This window comes from Nilaparvata lugens, chromosome 2, assembly GCF_014356525.2.
Source record: "Nilaparvata lugens isolate BPH chromosome 2, ASM1435652v1, whole genome shotgun sequence".
In the NCBI taxonomy this organism is placed as follows: Eukaryota; Metazoa; Arthropoda; class Insecta; order Hemiptera; family Delphacidae; genus Nilaparvata; species Nilaparvata lugens.
The window spans coordinates 80,773,697-80,795,488 of NC_052505.1; the positions used below are offsets into that span (position 1 = coordinate 80,773,697).

General features: G+C 33.7%; 1 protein-coding gene across 1 annotated transcript in view; it reads left to right on the plus strand.

Moving 5' to 3' along the window:
- Positions 1–21,792, plus strand: part of LOC111059388 (membralin) — a 176,951-nt gene that overhangs the window by 85,824 nt on the left and 69,335 nt on the right. The window contains exon 11 of the mRNA XM_039421875.1: positions 10,028–10,111. Within this exon, the coding sequence (XP_039277809.1) occupies positions 10,028–10,111 (84 nt within the window). The remainder of the gene's footprint in view (positions 1–10,027; positions 10,112–21,792) is intronic.

The window sequence follows — 21,792 nt, forward strand, 5'->3', positions numbered from 1 at the left end:
CCTGTTATCAATGTCTGCAGTAGCAGAAGTCTTCGGGGTGATTTACAGCATTTATTTAGGATTTTCGTTATATAATGATTATTAAAATTACTATTCACAAAATTACTTATTTTGTTTGTTATTGGATGATAGTCCAATAGACTCAATAGATTGATAAATGTTACAATTGTTAGTGTTTCGATCGATAGATCAACTCAATAGAATTTTAGTAACCTCTTCATAGATGTTAAGACATGATTCGCCAGTCTATTGTACCTCTGAAAATTACTTAACGACGCTTTGGTTGTTATTGGTCATATATAACAACTATATTGTTAACTATATCGTCAACTATATTGTTATAGTTAACGTTTCAGTAGTTGAGTGTTTTAATAGTTGATGTTCCAATCAATAGATCAACTCAGTAAACTATTGTAACTTTTTCATTTCTATTAAGGTATGATTTGCCAGTCTATAATTGTACCTCTGAAAATTACTGAATGAAGTTTTGGTTGTTATTGGTCATATATAACAACTATATTGTGTACTATATCGTCAACTATTTTGTTATAGTTAACGTTTCAGTAGTTGATGTTTCGATCAATAGATCAACTCAGTAAACTATTGTAACTTTTTCATTTCTATTAAGGTATGATTTGCCAGTCTATAATTGTACCTCTGAAAATTACTGAATGAAGTTTTGGTTGTTATTGGTCATATATAACAACTATATTGTCAACTATATCGTAAACTATATTGTTAACTATATCGTCAACTATATTGTTATAGTTAACGTTTTAGTAGTTGAATGTTTTAATAGTTAGTGTTTTAATGAAAGTGTGTTATTGGTCATATATAACAACTATATTGTGAACTATATCGTCAACTATATTGTTATAGTTAACGTTTTAGTAGTTGAGTGTTTTAATAGTTAGTGTTTTAATCAAAGTGTGTTATTGGTCATATATAACAACTATATTGTGAACTATATCGTCAACTATATTGTTTTAGTTAACGTTTCAGTAGTTGAGTGTTTCAATAGTTAGTGTTTTAATCAAAGTGTGTTATTGGTCATATATAACAACTATATTGTGAACTATATCGTCAACTATATTTTTTCAGTTAACGTTTCAGTAGTTGAGTGTTTTAATAGTTAGTGTTTCAATCAATAGATCAACTCAGTAAACTTTTGTAACTTTTTCATTGATGTTAAGGTATGATTTGCCAGTCTATAATTGTACCTCTGAGAATTACTGAACGAAGTTTTGGTTGTTATTGGTCATATATAACAACTATAACGATTTATTGTTAATTATATCGTCAACTATATTGTTATAGTTAACGTTTTAGTAGTTGAGTGTTTAAATAGTTAGTGCTTTAATCAATAGATCAACTTAGTAAACTTTTGTAACTTTTTCATTGATGTTAAGATATAATTTGTTAGTCTATAATTCCTCTACCTCTGAAAATTACTCATGGACTATTTCGTTGCTATTGGACGGTAGACATAACCACTATCCACGAGAACTGACCAGTGTGTAGGAGTGAGGAGCGGAGGGCGGGGGGTGGATTGAGATAATCTGAGCAATAATTGAGGAATCACGCACCGTAAATATGCCGTGGCTCTAATCCCCCGGACGTGAGTCCAACCCTCCAAAACTCCAACCTCGCCACCGCCGCAGTTATGCCCCCGAAAACATCTATTTTTCATGAGTGCTGCTGGGAAAATAAACTCGGACAGTTTGATTAATTGAATTTGCCAACTTTATTTCCAAGTGAAATGAGACGCCCTCACTCCAATGTCCTCCATCAATTAAGGGGTGGAAAGTGGAAAATCATCGCTGTAATCAACTTGCAATGGATGAAATTCTAAACAGATTACTTATAAACTGAAATAATTTTCATAAACTCTGAGCCATGGATTTTTTCGTTTGTCTTAACAGCTCTTGAAGACTGATTCTCGTCTCTTGAAGAACATCGTCTGATTTTAAAAAGGTTCTAGTGTTGAAGATTCCCTAACTGCTCAACATCTATAGTGAGGTCCACGTTATAATGACAGTATTTGATCAACTTTGGTGTTGTTATCCTTGTCTATCATTCGAAAAAGCCGGTGGTACTATCCTTTTCTAGGTCCACAACGATGCCAATTATGTTTTTGACAGTGTTTAAATAAAATTAATTAATGCAGAGAATCGGCATCGCTATTCTCCTATCTTTATCCACTGCCATTATAACGTGGTTGAAGATTGAAATGCATTTATCGCGGAAAAAATGATTGGGCACTGCTACTTCAATCAGAGCTATTCCTGGGAATATTATATTACTAGCCGTCAGGCTCGCTTCGATCGCCATATCCGTATTGCCAGACGTTTAGTCTGGACCCCCGACTGGATCGTCTTAACATATGATAAAAATGCTCAAATGAAAAATGCAGGCGAGCGAAGCGAGCCTGCTGATCTAATTCTTGGACGATCCAGTCGGGGGTCCAGGGGGCAGAGCCCCCTGGCTAGACGGATATGGCGAGCAAAGCGAGCCTGACGGCTAGTAGCTTAATATAAACAACTAAACTAAATGAAACTACAGAAAACTTGAGTGGTTTTGATTGTATTTTCCTCCATCTACTGACAAAAGTACTTACTATACTCCTCGGCTTCACCTCGGGCATCAAACTATCCCCTCAGGGGTAGCTGTTTTTTCACTGTGTAAAAAGCTGTATTTTCACTCTAGATATACAAATAATTATTCCATTCTAGTTATAATTCCAATCTCTGTCTCTTTTGAATCAATAGGACGTATTGAGTAAATTCAAAAGTAATCAATTAAAACGTATAGAACGTAAAAAGCTGTATTTTTATTTCTATTGAGGTATAATTTGCCAGTCTATAATTCTTCTACCTCTGAAAATTACTCATGGACTATTTCGTTGCTATTGGACGGTAGACATAACCACTATCCACGAGAACTGACCAGTGTGTAGGAGTGAGGAGCGGAGGGCGGGGGGTGGATTGAGATAATCTGAGCAATAATTGAGGAATCACGCACCGTAAATATGCCGTGGCTCTAATCCCCCGGACGTGAGTCCAACCCTCCAAAACTCCAACCTTGCCTCCGCCGCAGTTATGCCCCCGAAAACATCTATTTTTCATGAGTGCTGCTGGGAAAATAGAGTCGGACAGTTTGATTAATTGAATTTGCCAACTTTATTTCCAAGTGAAATGAGACGCCCTCACTCCAATGTCCTCCATCAATTAAGGGGTGGAAAGTGGAAAATCATCGCAGTAATCAACTTGCAATGGATGAAATTCTAAACAGATTACTTATAAACTGAAATAATTTTCATAAACTCTGAGCCATGGATTTTTTTGTTTGTCTTAACAGCTCTTGAAGACTGATTCTCGTCTCTTGAAGAACATCGTCTCTTGAAGACTGATTTTAAAAAGGTTCTAGTGTTGAAGATTCCCTAACTGCTCAACATATATAGTGAGGTCCACGTTATAATGACAGTATTTGATCAACTTTGGTGTTGTTATCCTTGTCTATCATTCGAAAAAGCCGGTGGTACTATCCTTTTCTAGGTCCACAACGATGCCAATTATGTTTTTGACAGTGTTGAAAGAAAATTAATTTATGCAGAGAATCGGCATCGCTATTATCCTATCTTTATCCACTGCCATTATAACGTGGACCTCACCATAGTAACTGACCCACGCAGATTGGTGAAGTCAGAAATATGATGCTTTCTCATAAATTCAAACATTTCTCTGTGTAAGTTCTTTTGAGCATTTTTTGTCTGGACTAATATTGCATTTTCGTTCACATTACGTATTTTAATTTTCTGTGTTCTTGAGAAGCTGATATTGTGGTAAATATCCAAATTCCAATGGAAAATTCCAAATTCGAATTCATTTATTTGCCATAAACATAATTACCAATTTATAAAATAAATATTATCAATTAGAATATTGCATTACCGTCAAAGAAAGACTTGTGTGTCCGGCAGTGAGTTCGAAAAACATATATATCAAAAGGAAAAGAAAAATATAAACAACTAAACTAAATGAAACTATAGTAAACTAAAGTGGTTTTGAATGTATTTTCCTCCATCTACTGACTAAAATACTTACTTTACTCCTCGGCTTCACCTCGGGCATCAAACTATCCCCTCAGGGGTAGCTGTTTTTTCACTGTGTAAAAAGCTGTATTTTCACTCTAGATATACAAATAATTATTCCATTCTAGTTATAATTCCAATCTCTGTCTCTTTTGAATCAATAGGACGTATTGAGTAAATTCAAAAGTAATCAATTAAAACGTATAGAACGTAAAAAGCTGTATTTTCACTCTAGATATACAAATAATTATTCCATTCTAGTTATAATTCCAATCTCTGTCTCTTTTGAATCAATAGAACCATAGATAAACAATAGCGTAAGTAGATATCCCATGGTATAGGGAATTTATGTCGCAACTTTTACTGTTATCTCAAGCCGATTACTGTCGACTATTGTCAATTTTTACTGTTTTGTTGGGGTGATAGTGTACGAACGGCTCAATTTGAGAGACTACCAGCGTCACACAGCTGCATAGGAAAGAACTACGTGAACTATCGGCTTGGGATAACAGCAAAAGTTGCGACATAAACGCCCTATACCATGGGATATCTACTTATGCTATCGTTTCTCTATGATAGAACGTATTAAGTAAATTCAAAAGTAATCAATTCAAACGTATAGTCTCTTATCTCTTTTAAATCAATAGAACGTTAAAGACTACCTAACCAATTACGAATAAAAAAATGGCTCAAAAAAGATATCGCAGCAAAAATCTAGGAATATGGGAAGTCCTGCTGGCAGAAACGTTCGATATATTATATTATGATATCTAATAAAAACGAGCGACTGTGTGAAAGCGCTCCAAACCTTCCAAGAGTAGATGCTGTGAGAAGAGTTTGGTTGGTGAGATGGAGGCGGGAATAGGGAATGAGAAGAAGTGCCTCACATAAGAAAAAGAAGGAAAATAAGACAATGGTCGGGTTGAGCGAATAATTGTGTGGTGTGTTGGGCTGCTGTGAAGGCAGTAACTGTCCATCATGAAATATTCATGGCTCCCGGGGATTCTGTGGCCGACTGCGGCTGCTGGCATTTGCACCTGTGCTAAACAACCTGGCAACTCGCTTGCCCGAATCTCGGCACTCAAACTCCCACATTTGTATAATGTCTTGCGTCTTGCCTGTGTTTTTCTTAGTAGTGCTAGATAAAGCTAGATAATGCATAATGAAATGATGTTAATTTATAAATTAGTGTAAAGAGTCCTCCTCAAAACTTGTAGCTTCTTAGTATTCAGCTCAAAGATTCTTCACAATATCTACTCTCAAGATTCAAAAGACTTGTATCATGTCTTGCGTCTTGCAGTTTCTCTTACAAATTCCAAGTTGTAGTATTGCTGTGGATGAAGCATAGGTAATGAAATCTACAAAACATTCATAAATTAGTGTAAAATAGTCCCCCTCAAAACGTGTATTATCTTCAAAATTATGAATATAATCAGAAACAATATTAATTCACAATAGCTACTCTCGAAATCCAAGACTTGTATAATGTCAAGAGTCTTGCGTCTGCTGCTTCTCTTAACAGAGTTTGTATGGTTCTGGTTGAAGCATAACAAAATTATGTTAATTTATAAACTATTCATAAATCGATGTTCAATTAGTCCCTCAAAACCTTTAGCTTCTTAGTATTCACCTCAAAGATTATTCACTATCGCTATTCTCAAAATTCAAGATTTGTGTCATGTCTTGCGTCTTTCCGTTTTTCTAACAAGGAGTGTGTATTGCTGTGAATAAAGTTTAATAAAATGATGAAAATTCATGAACTATTGATAAATTGATGTAAAATAGTCCCCCAACTCGTAGCTTCGTAGTATTCACCTCAAATTATTCACTATTGCAACTCTCTTGACAATAAAATTCTAACTCATATTGGAAGCTGCCCTTGATCATTGAACTAATTTGTAACCACATTTCCTCTTCAGAAATCTCTCTTTGAAAACATAAACCAATATGCATGTTTATTTAACTTAGAGATTGATATTTAAATTCCAACCACATTTTCGAATGTTGCCTTAACAATGACGGTTTTAAGAACAACTATAACAAAAACATTTATTCTGTAACTTAGAGATTAAAAACCATGTTCAAATTCAGCCTTAACAAGGTGGTTTTAAGAACTGTAACAAAAACATATAGTATTTCCGTTTATTTTGTTACTCAGAGATTGATATTTAAATTCCAACCCCATTTTCGAATGTGCCTTAACAATAACGGTTTTAAGAACAACTATAATAAACACCTTTTATTCCTGTCTATTCTGTAACTCTGATATTCATATTGAAATTTCAAACCCATGTTCCAATGTGCCTTAACAATGACGATTTTAAGAACTATAACAAAAACCTATAATATGCCTGTTTATTCTGTAACTTAGAGATTGATATTCAAATTCCAACCCTATTTTCGAATGTGCCTTAACAATAACGGTTTTAAGAACATCTATAATAAACACCTTTATGCCTGTTTATTCTGTAACTCTGAGATTAATATTGAAATTTCAAACCCATGTTCGAATGTGCCTTAACAATGACGGTTTTAAGAACTGTCAAAACCGTAACTGTCAAACTGTCAAACCGTCAAGTAACAAAAACCTATAATATTCCCGTTTATTTTGTTACTTAGAGATTGATATTTAAATTCCAACCCTATTTTCGAATGTCGCTTTAACGATGACGGTTTTAAGAACAACTATAAAAACACCTATATGCCCGTTTATTCTGTAACTCAGAGACTGATATTTAAATTTCAAACCCATGTTCGAATGTGCCTTAACAATCAAGGTTTTAAGAACTATAACAAAAACCTATAATATTACCGTTTATTTTGTAACTCAGAGACTGATATTTAAATTCCAAGCTCATGTTCGAATGTATCCTTAACAATGGTGGTTCTAAGAAGTGTGATCCGATATTCACCCGGCGACCGACCAGAAGATGTTGTGTGTGGGATCTGGCAGATTTCTTTGCTACCCTTTATAATATAATGTTATGAACTGCTCCATTTGGGGGCGCGTAGCGACGGGGTCATGCTTTATAGGCTTAGACGCTTAACGGGCCTCGCATACGGTAAGTGCATTGTTAGGTAGCTGGGAAATCTCCACCGCTCAGAATATCTCTACTACAGACGTTTCTATAACTTTCCTTTGTGCTCTTCCCTTCTCTGATCCCCTCTCCCTTCTCGCCTCTCAATTCGGCTCGTCAAATAAATGAAATATCGTCTTCATTTCTCTGTCAGTGTATCGCGGAATAATCGCCTTAGTTGATCTTTGTTTTGTTCGATTCTTTGTATTTCATGTCTCTGCAAAGAACACCTGACAACCAAAACACACAGCGGACCAAAGAACACATGTATTAAGAATATTCTTTGAAATGTTTTCTTTCTATTGCGGATGATGTACACATGCTGATAAGATGACTTGTATTTTTTAATACAAATTTCTGTTTTTCCTCTCTGCCTTCAGAAATATTATAGAAGGGTGTGCAGGTATGAGGGATATAAGAAGGTATGAGGCTTGTATAAAAGCCTCCTACCACTGATGCTGTATAATATTGACCGTTCTCAATAGTGATGCCTCTATAAGAGTTTGTGACCAGGCCCCGTTTTACCTTTAGGTGAAGACACATTATACTAGAGAAATTTCTTATTATTGTTCATGTAGTGCTTAGTACATGATAGTAATTGATTTGTGTGATTGTTTCATGTTGTTTTTAGCGTTTAAGTGGTTCTTGAACTTAGCTACTTATGACGTTTGATTTAGACTATTTTCAATGATTGAATTTTCTCAATAAGTACTGTTGAAAATCAGTTGGAAAAGAACCAATTCCATACTGTTAAAATTGTTTGCCACTGATGATGTAATTTAATTTGGTTCGTTCCACTATTTATAATACTTATTTATACAATATAACAGAAAAAACTTTACATTTTTATAATACTAATTTGAACAGGTAACACGATACAGATAGATGAAAAACACTTAGAAACTTACATTATTTACAGAAATTTTGGATACAACACAAGACGACATAATGACACCCATATACTGGTTTGTTTCACTATTTATAATACTTATTTATACAATATAACAGAAAACACTTCACATTTTTATAATACTAATTTGAACAGGTAACACGATACAGATAGGTTAAAAACACTTAGAAACTACATTATTTACAGAAATTTCGGATACAACACAAGACGACATAATGACACCCATATACTGGTTTGTTTCACTATTTATAATACTTATTTATACAATATAACAGAAAACACTTCACATTTTTATAATACTAATTTGAACAGGTAACACGATACAGATAGGTTAAAAACACTTAGAAACTTACATTATTTACAGAAATTTCGGATACAACACAAGACGACATAATGACACCCATATACTGGTTTGTTTCACTATTTATAATACTTATTTATACAATATAACAGAAAACACTTCACATTTTTATAATACTAATTTGAACAGGTAACACGATACAGATAGGTTAAAAACACTTAGAAACTTACATTATTTACAGAAATTTCGGATACAACACAAGACGACATAATGACACCCATATACTGGTTTGTTTCACTATTTATAATACTTATTTATACAATATAACAGAAAACACTTCACATTTTTATAATACTAATTTGAACAGGTAACACGATACAGATAGGTTAAAAACACTTAGAAACTTACATTATTTACAGAAATTTCGGATACAACACAAGACGACATAATGACACCCATATACTGGTTTGTTTCACTATTTATAATACTTATTTATACAATATAACAGAAAACACTTCACATTTTTATAATACTAATTTGAACAGGTAACACGATACAGATAGGCGAAAAACACTTAGAAACTTACATTATTTACAGAAATTTTGGATACAACACAAGACGACATAATGACACCCATATACTGGTTTGTTTCACTATTTATAATACTTATTTATACAATATAACAGAAAACACTTCACATTTTTATAATACTAATTTGAACAGGTAACACGATACAGATAGGTGAAAAACACTTAGAAACTTACATTATTTACAGAAATTTTGGATACAACACAAGACGACATAATGACACCCATATACTGGTTTGTTTCACTATTTATAATACTTATTTATACAATATAACAGAAAACACTTCACATTTTTATAATACTAATTTGAACAGGAACACGATACAGATAGGTTAAAAACACTTAGAAACTTACATTATTTACAGAAATTTTGGATACAACACAAGACGACATAATGACACCCATATACTGTCACCCATAGACTAACATACAACGGCTGACAAAGGTTGGCGAAGCCACCGAAAATTTCTGTAAATAATGTAAGTTTCTAAGTGTTTTTCACCTATATGTATCGTGTTACCTCTTCAAATTAGTACTATTTATACAATAATATGTATATTATATTCAATTCAATTCAATTTTATTCAAATCAACACAATATACATAAAAGAAATCAAAACACAAAAAATCACAATCAAAAATAAATTTCTAATGAAATACAAAAACAGGCTTCATGGTGGGGTGTGCTGAAGAGAAAGAAATATATTATTATTATGTATAAGTTTGTAATATAAATTAAAACAGGAGACACGATATAAATAGATTGAAAACACTTAAAAACTTACATTAGAAATGGGGGAAAATTTTCGGAGACTGAGTCTCCTTTCTCGAGGGTTGAGAAAGGAGACTCAGTCTCCGAAAATTTCCCCCCATTTCTAATGTAAGTTTTTAAGTGTTTTCAATCTATTTATATCGTGTCTCCAGTTTTAATTTATATTACAAACTTTAAAGTGTCTTCTGTTATTATGTATAAGTATATACTTTCCAGAATGACATCTTGCACAAAATTTATTTTACTACTATATTTCAATTTGTGTTAACGTGTATCTTGTTTTTTTTCAGTGGATCTCCTGCAAATGTTGGAGTTCAATGTAACGATCACCTTCCCTGCCGCGCCTCTTCTTACTGTTATCCTCGCATTAGTCGGTAAGCTCAAACAAAAATTACATGTTATCTATTCAATTTGCAAGAGATTGCCAAGCATCCATCAAATATGAAATATTTTTAAAGGTGAAGTCAGATAGGTCAAATAGTTTGAATTTTTAGTCCTTTCAAATGGAGCATTGAACTGATGTTCTTTGATATACAGAGTCCGGCATAAAAACCTGACGATTTTTGAGGGATAATAATCAAAGTATGTTTCGTACAATATTAAACATGTTATATATCAAATTAAAGATAAAATTTTGCAATTCACAGTGAATTATATAGATCACTCACAAACTTTTTTTATTTGAATATTATGTCATTCAAATATTTTCTATTACTTTTCACACACTCACTCAACCTAATTCTAAAATTTTCCATTGCTCACTCAATCATCACTTGTGGAATTACTTTAATTTCTCGTTGAATGACTTCCTTTAGTTCTGTGGATTATTGGCTGCCCAATAACGGTAATTTTGTTTATTCACAAATCCCGACAAATGAAAATGTGCTTCGTAACTTGAAAGAATAATGGCATCCCGTTGGACATTTTCGAGAATGGTCTCACAAGCGGCTTTGGGATGTGCCCAATCATTTGCATTAAGTTGTTGCCAACGATCTATATATACTAACTTTCCTAACTAACTATATACTAAATATTGTTAGTATATATAAATCGTTTAAATATTGTTAGTATATATAGATCGTTGGTTGTTACACCAGCATTATCCTATACGGATGGAATTTCAGATCGGAATTCGTCGTACACTCCGATCAGAAATGGCTAGCGCAACAGCATGTTTCGCTGCTGAACGTCGTGGAGACCGAGTAACCGCATTAATGTTTTCAGGCGTTCTCACAGTCCGCTTTCGTCCTGTTGGTTTTGTTTATAAAGAAGACGACGTGTTCCTAAAATTCTTTACCCACAACAAGATCGTAAGAAGAAGAAGAAGACGAAGAAGAAGAAGAGAAGAAGAGAAGAAGAAGAAGAAGAAGAAGAAGAAGAAGAAGAAGACTCAATTACGAACTCTCGATGTTCACTTGACCACGTCATACTGTCTACTAAAATGACATGAATAGACATTTCGATGTACAACACTCCCGCCTTTTCAATAACAGTGGTGCCAACATAACAATTACTACAAAATCGTCAGATTAATAATATGTCGGTCCCTGCATATTTAAATTGCCTTATTAATACAATAATCTGAATTGTAAGAGTTGAGCAAGTTGTAGAGCAATAGTTGAGCAAGACTTGTTGACTGAAATAAAACTGTAGAGAAAAAAAATACTCCTTCAGATATGTATTGTATTATACAAGATTATTATCCCTGATTAAACACAACAACCAACCAGTAAGGTTCTAGAACTTCGTTTCTAAGCTACTAAATTGTGGTCACCTAAGTTTCAATCTAAGTATCATTCATGGTCCAGACGTGAAAGAGCGAATCTAAAAAGAACAATGTATCATAACTGACAGTTTATTTTCATGAATTCTGTTGGCTTTCCCGACGTTTGAAACCACAAACGTCATGTGAAAAAATCCGAAATATTTTCGTCGCCAACCTTGTAAAGCAATTCGAATTTTTGCACTAACAGAATCCACATCACCGCTGAAACGTGGAATTCAAATTAAGTGCCAGCGCCACTGTTGTTTTGTTCATAAACTCTGTCTTTCATATAAAAGGAATGAGTTGGTCGGTTTTCTTTCCAATCGGATTGAATAATGGAATTCTCTCTGAAGATTTGTAGTCAGCAGTCATCTGACTGTGGTTTAATTTCATTGACCAAGGTTTTGAGGCTTTGGTCTCAATTTGAAATTTCCTCATTTAACTTGAGAGCTATTTTTTCTTTCTCTTTTCGTTGTACGTTTATTTTTTGCTCTGATATCTTTGTCAACGAATCTTAGCTGTCATTGGTATTTTTGATTCAATTTTTTTCATCATCATCATCTTTATAATCACTATCATTATCATCATAATCCCTATCATTATCATTAGCATCATCTTCACTTCAAAGATTAGGCTTCTTAAATACCTGTTCTGATATACATTTTTCCTCGGCCTTCCCATATCTCTTTTTATGTGGGTTTATAATATTGAGATTGCAGTGGAATTCTTCCGGATGGCATTCTATTCACCGTTCATTCTGTTCATTCAAGTTGACACCAGTTTCTTCTATGTTGTGTTATTCTATCGTATAAAGATGTGACAGATAGAAATCTTCGTATTTCAACATTTCTGATCCTATCAGCTCTGGTGCAGCCATACACACTCATCAGAAACCTCATCTCTGCAGCTTGAATCTTGTATACTTCAAGTATTAATATTACTCAACGGTACTCTATTGAAATTATATTGAAGAAACAAAAGTATTTTTTAAGGTTGAAGGCAATGTATCTAGAATACCTGAATTCTAGGTACATCGGTTCAATGTGTATTTTCTATTATTTATCGTTTTCAAAGACCCGCTATTGGATTTTTTTCCCGAAAAAGTGTTTTGTTTCTTCCTAGAATACCTGAATTCTAGGTGCATCGGTTCAATGTGTATTTTTATTATTTATCGTTTTGTAAAGCCCGCTTTTGGATTTTTTAACGAAAAAGTGTTTTGTGTCTACTAAACATTGATATTAGTTAACAATGAATAGATTGGATCAAACAAACTATGAATAATTTCTGTATTTGGCTTCTATATAATATCTTGAGTTCGGACTTGATATCTCAATATTGGTCATTAGGGTTATAAGAGGTCTCTTAATATTATTCTCATTTTGAATTTTTTGCTCACTGACTACTCCGTGTGAAGTTCTCTGTGAAAAGGAAGCATTAGACGATATCCCCATTATATAGGTGGTTTATGTTCCAAATTACAAGATGATTTTTTGTTAACTGAAGACGATTACTGTCAACTACTGTCGATTATTACTGTTTTGGCAGGGTGAGAGTGTAAGAACTGCACAGTATGAGAGACTGCCAGCGTCACATAGCTTCAAGAAAAATTACTATCGTCTTGAGTTAACAGTGAAATTTGGAACATAATCGCATGGAATATCTTCCATGCTTTTTTTCCTCTATGATAATAGGCAGTGCTCTTTAGACAGAAATTATTTTGTATTTTATTGTTTAGTTATATATTCGTATGGGTGGGGAGTTCCTGACGGAAGTTCCACCTCGCCTGAATATATCATTTGAGCCGTCAATGGGCCTTACTTACTTACTTATCCTGGCGCTACAGCCCGATGTGGGCTTTGGCCTCCTCCACAATCTGCCTCCAAGCGTCTCTGTCTGCTGCCTTTCGCCTCCAACCTCTCACTCCCATCGCTCTCAAGTCTCTCTCCACATCCTGCATCCATCGAACCCTCGGCATCCCTCTTTTTCTTACAGCTTCCAGTTTCTTATACAGCATTCCTTTATGCATTCGTTCATCGGCCATTCTTTCAACATGTCCAAGCCACCCTATTCTTCTTGCCTTGACGAACCGGAGAATATTTCTACCTTGCAGGATGGCTTCTATTTCGGCATTCTTTCTTATTTTCCATACACCATTTTCATGTACTGGACCGTAGATCCTCCTCACCAGCTTTCTCTCAAACACCAGTAATGCTTTGCAGTCTTCTTGCAGGATCGTCCATGCTTCACATCCATAATTCACATCCAGTTGCTTCACAACTGGTCTTATGATTTGTATTTTTTTATTTCATAGCTCATTTTTGTATTTCTAGTGAGGAGTTTTGACTTGAACAGTTTGCTATTTGCAAAGTACTCACGGTTGCCAAGCATTATCCTGCGTTTAATTTCCAAAGATATTTTATTTCTACAGTTACAATGGGCCTTACGACTGCCATACTTCAGCCGGGACCGACAGCTTAACGTACCCATCCGATAACCCGAGAAATAATATTGTTGTTTAGTAAAATACTACTATTAGTTTATAGATAAAATTAAGTTTGATGTATTCAATTCTGTAAGTAACTTATATATCCCGAGGAAATATTGTTGGATGTATCACAGTTTTCATTTCGGTGACAAATCTCGACAGTTTGCATTGATTCGAGATTGGATGTATGAATTGATCGCATACATACGTCCGTGTGTCGGAGGAATGTGTGAGAATTTGCTGAAATTGCATTCACGCCAGGAAGCAGGTTTACATGTGCTCTGGTGGGTGGTAGAGGGGGGGGAGGTTTTGAAAACGCGTTGTTTATTGAATCAATGCTTGCACATTCGATTACAATGCGCTCTCTACGTCCCTTCACCACCCATGTTTGATCTGATAGGTTAGTCTGTATCCTCCTGGGTTAAGATTGAACAATATTGCATTTAGATTGGATGATCTTCACACTGAATCAACTTCACGGGAAAATATCTTATATTGATGAATTAATAAAATACTTGATGTATTGAAACAGCTTTCGAGTTCTACAAAAGTTCACCGTCATATTATACTGAAATTTCTGGAAATATAACGGAATTTCAAAAGATATTACAAGATATAGATATTCTTTATATTAGAAGATACACACATCTGAAAAATATCGGTTCTCTTAAAAAAATAATTCAATTTTAAAACTTTCCATTTCCTTGATTAGGATAATTTTCCCAAATGAATTAGTATTTACCGGACATGATAAAATATGTTTTATTGCAACTCAATCGATAAACTCATTTGTTAGCTCATATAATTAGTTCCCTTCAGTGACAATAATAGACCTTATCAAATTCATTGGCTTTAATCTTTCAACATAACTGTGCTTCAAACTTATGTTTCATCAAATTCTGATAATCGAACACAAACGGATACTGCAATATAGATTGATTGCAATGAAATTCTATTTTTTGAGAATTAATTAATCACAATGCTATTGCTTCATCTACAGTACATAAATATTGAAGAATCTCAGTATCTGAATATTTTTCGTACTATGAAACAATGATAACTGTTTATAATTCACTGTTATAATAATAATAATTTGATGTTTTTCCACCAACTCGATTGGTGTTTGTTTTCATGGTGCACTGTACAAAGATGTCTCAGAAAATTGACACATTTTCATAATTCGGATTTGAAATCAGGAGCCTCAATTGATAATGAGACGTTTCAAGTACACTTACTTGAAGAAAGGCTCTCTTACATTTTCTTATTTTTTCCCATACATTAGACGTTTGTGTGAAAATATGTTCCTTTCTTTCAAAATCAGACTCCAAAAGTGAAATATTAAAAGTCGTGTTAAAACGTGTATAGCCTCAAAAGAAGGATACTTCGTATGTATATTGTAAGAAAAATTAGTGTTTCTTCAATAAAATGATGGCGATTTCTCTTTTGTTCTGTTTTTGGAATAATAATAAATTTGTATTTGTTTTGACGCTCCTTATTACAAGACAAAATATTATGACATAATTTCCTTAATTGAAAGAATAAGACTTTGATATTGCCAATACCACTTTTATTTATTCGAAAATTAATTTATAATTCAGTACCAGGTTTCATGGTAAAACCTACCACATCTTCAGCTGAACTAATAACTTTGTTGTTGTTGGAGGAACAGGAAATTCAATTTTAGGTTATGTGTTGGGATTGTAAAGGGGAAGGAGAATGAAATTTGTTAGTGGGAATGGATGGATTAATGATGAAATTAAACTATGTTAATATTTGACGAATGGAAAATTACATTTTAAATGGAAATCTAGACATCTTAAAATATATATATATATACATCAAATTTGGTTGGTAGCTTACTGGTGATTGTATAATCATTTATGGTTTTGAAATTCTGTCTCAATTCTAAAGGTTAAAATAATATTATAAAATTATAAAAACAAAGGATATTATTATGGAAACAATTCATAATAATTGTGATTAGTCTAATCTAAAACACAATAAATTTATGTCTTATCTGAAAAAAAAATTCTCAATGCTACCTTTAGGTTGGTACTGGTCATGGCACCAACTTGAATATAAACTTAATTTTGAGAAATTTATCAAACTAGAATTAAATTTCACTTAACCTCATACCATTCTACTTAATCTCATACCATACAATCAAATCAACATAATTTCCTATTGAAAATTTAAATATGCTCGAACAGTTTTCCATAAAAGTTATTGCGCAAATAGTGTTATGCATAATTATTGTGCATCTTATTTACACTTTTTTTTATCACGGATAATGCCCACATTAGCTCAGCTATATGCGGATATGCACACAGCGAAACAGTCCCTAGAGATTAAATATGATTGTCTCGACCATCATCTAACCCTTGCTTGAAACTAACACCATTTCCGTCTCACCTAATTTTATTTTTGCATGTTCTAAAACGAAACGTAAATTTTAAAAGTAGCTCAGTATTGGAGACGGTGTTTTTCAATTCGATTAAGTCTGTCGAAGTTAGCAGCGACGGTGATAGCATGTGACGACAGACTTCTCAGCCGTTCTAACGTGATAAAGTCGCAGCGTTGGGGTCAGATTAGCGCGTCGCTCCGTCCAGCGCACATATAAATTGACCAGCTCCGGCGTCCGGCCACTCCGACGCTAGGCCTAACCAAATTACCGAGCGCCGAATAATTACCAGCAGCCGTCGCTCGGTGCATTATCCATTTAATTTCTGCCTTTGTCACTGGCGAAAAGGTCGCTTATCGACCCGCGACTAATTAAATCCCTGTCTCGCCGCTGTAGTTTTTCTACAATATACATTAGAACACCTCAAACAGCCCTCCCTTTCCAATGAAAATAGGCCTTTTCCGCCGCACTCTTTGACGTGTTAATTCTGTGCATTTCTGCACACTCTGTCTCTCTGATGGCAAATGGTGCCTAATGCGATGCAGTGCAGAGTTCAATCAAGTTATTCCATCATTTTACTCAACCCCTGTTAATATGATCATTCACTGCAGTAGGGGTCATCTAAAGTAGGATACCCACATATCAGTGAACATGCCCGGTACAGTGGGAATATTATTCCCATAAGTTCAAAAATATTTGTGTTTTAAATTTCAAATTTATTAAAAAAACATACAAAATTAGAGCAAAATACTAAAATCAAAATATATCAAGAAATGAAAAATCTAAGGGCCGTTTGCTCAGTATCAGTTTAAACTAAATTTAATTTTAAACTGGATTAAATCCGTATCAAGTCTCGTTTGTTATAATGTAGTTCATTTTTAGTTTAAGCCACCAGCTGATTGAATTCAGTTTAAGCTTTTACTGTGCAAACGGCCCTAAGTATCTAAGTGGAAACATGTTTTAATCTAAGTTGTAAACATGTTTACCAAGTGTAAACATATTTTAACAATTATGTCATTCAATACAAACATCAAATACAAAGTGGCAGGCTTCGTGGTGTAGTGTGTTTAGGCTATGCAAAGGCTAAAAATAAACTTTCTACTGGTGATATTTTTCAAAGTTTTTCGATTCGTATATCATCAAGCTATCGAAATTGAAAAGTTTTCTCAGGAAAACATTTTTTTCCTATCATCAAATTTTGAGATATGAGCAGCTAAAGTTTTTATTTTTGGGACAGTACATTTCAAATTCGGTAAGAGATAAATCCATGAGATTCAGAGGATAAATTCTTCATGTTATTGTTTGATTGAATAAAATAAAAATTTTCTGAAAATATAAATTTATTGAGAAAGTTATTCAATTCACTAAAATTTACCAAAAATAGATTTTAGTTGAGTTATTTTTGGTAAATTGAATAACTTCCTCAACAACTGGTATTTTCAAAAAAAAAAAATTGTTTTATTCAATCAGTAATACCATGAAGAATTCATCCTCTTAATCTCATGGATTGATCTCTTACCGAATTTAAAATGTCATGTCCCAAAGATTTTAACTTTAGGCGCTCATATCTCAAAAATTAATGATCGAAAAAAAATGTTTTCTTGTGAAAAATTTTGATAGCTTGATGATATACAAATCGAAAAACTTTGAAAAATATCACCAATAGAAAGTTTTTTTTAGCCTTTGCACAGCCTTAAATTAATAGGGGAGTATTTTTAGGATTACCAACTATGGTTAACCATGTACTCTAGGAAATCATTCCATCCTTGGAAGAGTTTAAAAGGAATCTGGAAACGTGAAGGAAACGTTGATAAGCCAGGATGGGATGAAGGTATACCATAAGATGGGGAAAACCATAAGTCCAGGAGATATTTATTTAAAAGAAATAGTACAGTATAGATAGACAATGTTTGTTTGATATGTATACTTTGTGTGTATTTTGATCTCACTTTATGTGTTTTTGAATACGGTACATTTAAAATTTGGAATTTGAAAAATAGGACTACTGATACTTGCTCGGCCCGGCTGAGTGTGAATAGTACAATTTGAACTCATGAAAATTATATTTTCACTGTACCAACCAGGTTCACTGATACTTACTGATACGTGGAAATCCGTCCTCATGCAGCACAAAATTGAATAATACTCTCTATTATATTAGATTGATTTTGATCCATCCATACACAGTAGGGAATCTGGTGGCAAAAGGTGAAGTTTGAATTTCCATTGCTATTTCGAGTGGATCCAATACCTAATGGAATCTATGACGTGATGAACTTAGTAAGGTTCATTTAATGCAGCACAAAGTTCAAGCTCTATTGTTCTATTCTGTTTGATCTATGTCCATCTATTCATACACCAGTACGGGAAGGGCTGACTGCAAATTCAGTTTGTACTTCCTCTACTATTTTGGGTGTATTAAATTATTCTGTTGAATCTATTGATGGTATCTGGAAGGTTAATATAATACTATATAAAGTTGTAATTATTATCTATCCATTTTACTCTACTCGTTTGAATCTATTCATATTATTCATGATGACGAGGGATGACTGAAAATCCAGTTGGAACCTCCATTTTCTGTATTGAGTTAATTAAATTCATCTTCTTTGACAATTCATCCTTCACTAATTAGTCTATAACTTTCTGAGTAGTTGTGGAATTCGTATTGTGTTGAAGGTGAATTTATGATAAAATATAATGCTGTGCTGAATAGTGAGTTGTGTTTTTTCTGGCTCTAAATTTTGTAAAATTACTCAAACATTTTCCAATTAATGGTGATTTGAGTGTGATATTTTTGTTTTTTTATTCTGTTTTTAACCGTCAAAATTTAAAATCTTAGCTTTCGTTGTTTTTGTGTGAAAATGGGCTAAATTTTAGTAAAGTGAAATCATAACCCTATTTTTTACTTTTAAAGTGTTATCTAAATTTGGGAAAGATATAGTACAAGGAGTATCCTTAGTTTTTTCTCCCAATCAGTGCTTCTTTGTAAAAAATATAAATAAATAAATCAGTGACTATGAATATTCCAAATCATGTTCCCATTGCACGTTGAAAACGTTCTCATTCATTATCACTATAGTGAGGTCCACGTTATAATGGCAGTGTTTGATTAGCAATGGTATTGCTATCCTTGTCTATCATTCCATAAAGCGGATAGTGCTATCTCTTTCTCGCTTTGCTTTGCTGCTAGATCGTCTTTAACAATGTAGAATTAATAATTAACAAAATATTTTATCTTAATCATGAAAATTCATTATGAAATTATTGAAAAATATAATTAGTTGCTTCATCATAAAAAACGAAATTTTCAAACTCGTATTGCATTATGCCTCCTTCATTGACAAATCTAAATATTTATCTATCTTCTATCCATCTATAAGACGAGATGGTGTCTGTCTGTATTTGAGCTCATCACGCTTTAAATACTTGACTGATTAAGCTGAAATTCTTCACAAAGATGATCGTTCTGAAAATCCTTTAAGGATAAGCCCTATCTACCTTCAAAGTTCAAATGCTTCTTTTATGAAGGAAGTTTCCATTATTTGGTTTTCAACAAATCAGAAGTTATAATCATTACAAAATGTATTTTGTCTGGAATCGCAGTAGGATGTGTCCTCAACTGTCGTCTGCTGCAAGCGAGTCTCTAATTTTTGTACAGGCCCGACAGTCAAGACCAGCGACATTCGAGGTCAGCGACGCTGAAAAAGAGGCCTCAAATGTCGCCTGCGTTAGGCGACAGTTGAGGCCTCTCCAATTTTTGTACAGCCCCGACAGTCGAGACCTACGACGGGAGAGGACACCTGAAAGAGGCCTCAAATGTCTCCTGCGTTAGGCGACAGTAGAGGACTCTTCAATTTTCGTACACTCCCGACAGTCGAGGCTCCCGACAGTCGAGGCCTACGACCGTACAGTCCTCTACTGTCGCAGGCCTCGACTGTCGTCGGTCTCGACTGTCGCGCCCTCCTTTCAAATACTGCAATTCATATGATTAATCCTTCTTCTCACATTACCCACACACATCTTACATTCAATGTCTTATATGATGCCAGATATATCATATACCATAATATATTATATCATAATGATATCTAATGTTACATCTTACATCTAATGAGGCCTCATCTCTAATGCTCATTAGATGTTAGCTGAGTTAGCTTGTCGTCACAGGTCATCATTAACATGACACTCTAAACTACTGAACTGTCGTTTCAGAAAATGCAGTGTGAATCCGCTGTAATCCTGGTTATTGACGACTATTTGAATCCTCCTGCTTATTTAGTCGATTGGAAATTTTCTGAAAATACAAACTCAGAAATGGAATAATATATCAATAATAATTATTATCGTATGAAATAGCACATAGTTACCAATCAATATTGATATATCGATTAAATGGTTTATTAATTTTGTAAGTTGATATTTCTAAGATTGATACTCGTTGCAGCACACAAACCTCTGGTTTTGCTGGCAACGCCTATAAGCTAATTTTGAGAAGAATTATTATTTATTTCATGTTATTGTTTAAATTAAGTTTTTAATTGTGTCTTTGTTTTGAAAAAAATTGTATTGTATTATGGCAAATGAAAAATTTGAATTTGAATTTGAAAATTTGAATATCATATTAAATAATATCATTTCATAACCATCATAGCATATCATATACGAGTCTGGAGCAGGAGTCTTGTGGAAATAGTAGTAAACAACAATCTTACTTATTTCAAAGCTGTTTCGTTACAAATAGTGAATTGGAGTAGTTGAATAGAAAGTAGCCCAAATTCAAAATTCAAATCATCGTTGTCTACTGAGCAGAATCATGTTGAATCGTTTTGCTTTATAACTCGATTACAGTTTTCCGGAAGTCTGTCATTGTAATAATAGAAACGCCTGTCGTAAAATTTAACTCAACTGTTACCAAGAGAGACCAGCAACTGAACGCAGTCAGGCGATGGAACGAGCGTCCTATTAACATACTAATGTCCATGTTAGAATTTTAATAGCGTTTGATGTCTTTTGTTGATTATAATCCGTGTGTGAAATGAACGGTCTGTTAGTGAAATGCCTGGCTTTGAAGTGCTGCTTGTGTCGTTGGTTCATGAATGAAATAGGCATTGCGTACAAACTGAGTGCAACGCCTTGCCATTTGTTCGTAATGGACTCTTCCTTCTATCGGTTGGAAGTTATTCAAGTTTATGTGTGAAATTGAGGATATACGTGTATGATTAGTTATAAATTCAATTATCAATTAGAGGGTGATTATTTAGAAGGGTGTGCAATTTGATGATGTTTATATGTAGATATCGAGCTTTTTCAATGCTCGACATCAATACCCACGAAAATAGTAGATTATATCAGAAGACTTGTATTGTTTAATATAAATCCCTATTTTTCACTATGCCTAATT